At 53.7% G+C, this 2,080-nt stretch overlaps 1 protein-coding gene across 1 annotated transcript in view; it reads right to left on the reverse strand.

Annotated features, from left to right (window-relative positions):
* Positions 1-349: 349 nt before the first annotated feature.
* Positions 350-2,080, reverse strand: part of LOC126993011 (uncharacterized) — a 27,033-nt gene continuing 25,302 nt past the window's right edge. The window contains exons 6-7 of the mRNA XM_050851833.1: positions 1,707-2,080; positions 350-1,625 (exon numbers count right to left, since the gene is read on the reverse strand). The exon at positions 1,707-2,080 is cut by the window's right edge and continues 165 nt beyond it. Coding sequence (XP_050707790.1) covers positions 456-1,625; positions 1,707-2,080 — 1,544 coding nt within the window. The 3' untranslated portion in view covers positions 350-455. The remainder of the gene's footprint in view (positions 1,626-1,706) is intronic.

Genomic DNA, 2,080 nt, shown 5'->3' on the forward strand with positions numbered 1-2,080 from the left:
TGAGGTGAGTGTCAGTACGATAGTCACATTAAAAAATAGCTTAGATAAATTCATGGACAGTGATATTAGGTGGGGTAAGATTCACAGGAGCTTAGGTTCACAGGAGCTACCATGTACAGGCCTACCAGCCTCTTGCAGACTCCTTCCGTTCTTTTTATGTTCTTATGTTATCTGCCACCTCCCCACCCAGTCATACACTCTGTCTAGTTCATCCTGGATCTGAGCCGCTCCATTCAGCGCCTTCACCCGAAACTCGAAACCGGCTCACGATGACTCAACAGAACCGAGTGATCTGTTGTGATCTTGCAGGGGAGGTGCTATGATAACAACAACAACAACAACAACAACAACAACAGAATATCTAGATTGATAAGAAAGACAAGAAATGATAAGAAATGCTAAGAAACATGGTGCTAAGGCGGCCGTCACGGGTCACAGGCATGTCTGTGGCTCGCTTACTGAGCCTCAGCGGCCTCGCGCCTCCGCCACTCGGCGATCTCGTCGCGTATGTCTCGGTGGCACCGCAGTACGGCGTCCCTGTCGCCCTTGATGTGCAGGGTTCGCCTGACCCGCACGATGCTGACGCCGTGGCTCCGCCGCAGGTCCTCCAGCTGGCGGTCACCGGGTCCTGCGAGGCGGGAGATGAATCTCTGCGCCACGGTGAGGCTGCGGTAGGCGAGGGAAGCTGTGGCGGGGGCGGCAGGGACGGTCACTGGTGAATGGACTTCGCCTCGAGAGGCTTCTCTGTGCAGTGGTGCCTCCTCTTCTGCGGCACCGACGTCAAAGGCTTCCTCCTCTCTTGTGGCACCGACATCAGTGGCTTTTTCCTCCTCTGCGGCAGGAACATCAGAGGCTTCTTCCTTTTCTACGGCAGGAACATCAGAGGCTTCTTCCTCTTCAGCGGCACCGACATCAGAGGTTTCTTCCTCCTCTGCGGCGGTAACATCAGAGGCTTCTTCCTCTTCAGCGGCACCGACATCAGAGGTTTCTTCCTCCTCTGCGGCGGTAACATCAGAGGCTTCTTCCTCTTCAGCGGCAGGAACATCAGAGGTTTCTTCTTCCTCTACGGCGGTAACATCAGAGGCTTTCTCCTCTCCTTCGGCACTGACATCAGAGGCATCTTCATCCTCTGCGGCACCGACATCAGAGGCTTCTTCATCCTCTGCGGCACCGACATCAGAGGCTTCTTCATCCTCTGCGGCACCGACATCAGAGGCTTCTTCATCCTCTGCGGCAGGAACATCAGAGGCTTCTTTCTCTTCTGCGTCACCAGCATCAGAGGCTTCTTCTTCTTCCTCTTTCGCGGCAGAAACATTTGAGGCTTCCTCCTCTTCTGTTGCATCGACATCAGAGGCTTCCACAACCTCGTGCGCCGCCTCGCCAAAGACTTTATCTTTCACCGTAAGCACCCTTTCCGGGAGATCCTTCCGTTCATTGTAGGTGTCATCGTCATTGTAAGTGTCATCGTCATTGTAAGTGTCATCGTCATGATCGTCCACCGCAAACACCTTTTCTAGGTAAACTTTCCATTCGTTGTAGGTGTCTTCATCATTGTAGGTGTCATCGTCATTGTAGGTGTCATCGTCATTGTAAGTGTCATCGTCATGATCTTCCACCGCAAACACCTTTTCTAGGTAAACTTTCCATTCGTTGTAGGTGTCTTCATCATTGGGGGTGTCTCCTTCATCGTCTTCCACCGCAAACACCTTTTCTAGGTAAACTTTCCATTCGTTGTAGGTGTCTTCATCATTGGCGGTGTTTCCTTCAGTATACATGGCCTTCTTTCCCTTGTCGGGTTTCTGTTCCAGTGGCCATGTTGTGGGAAGGGCCTGGAACTGCTGACTGGCTTGCTGGAGGCCGACTTTGTCTTCATAGATGTACAAGTAGAAGCTGCCAGGTCGCCCTCCGTCCAGCAGCGCCTCCAGGAACTCCTCCAGGCTAACGCGGGCCTTGCGAGTTGCACCGCGGCGGTACGCCACACAGATCTTGATCTGCGTGGCATCGGCGTCTGGTTTCCCGCTGCACCTGAAGAGGTACTCCAGGTCCAGCGGGGCAGTGACGGAGGTGGGGCCGGACGCCT

The sequence above is a fragment of the Eriocheir sinensis genome, unplaced genomic scaffold, assembly GCF_024679095.1.
Source record: "Eriocheir sinensis breed Jianghai 21 unplaced genomic scaffold, ASM2467909v1 Scaffold542, whole genome shotgun sequence".
NCBI lineage: Eukaryota > Metazoa > Arthropoda > Malacostraca > Decapoda > Varunidae > Eriocheir > Eriocheir sinensis.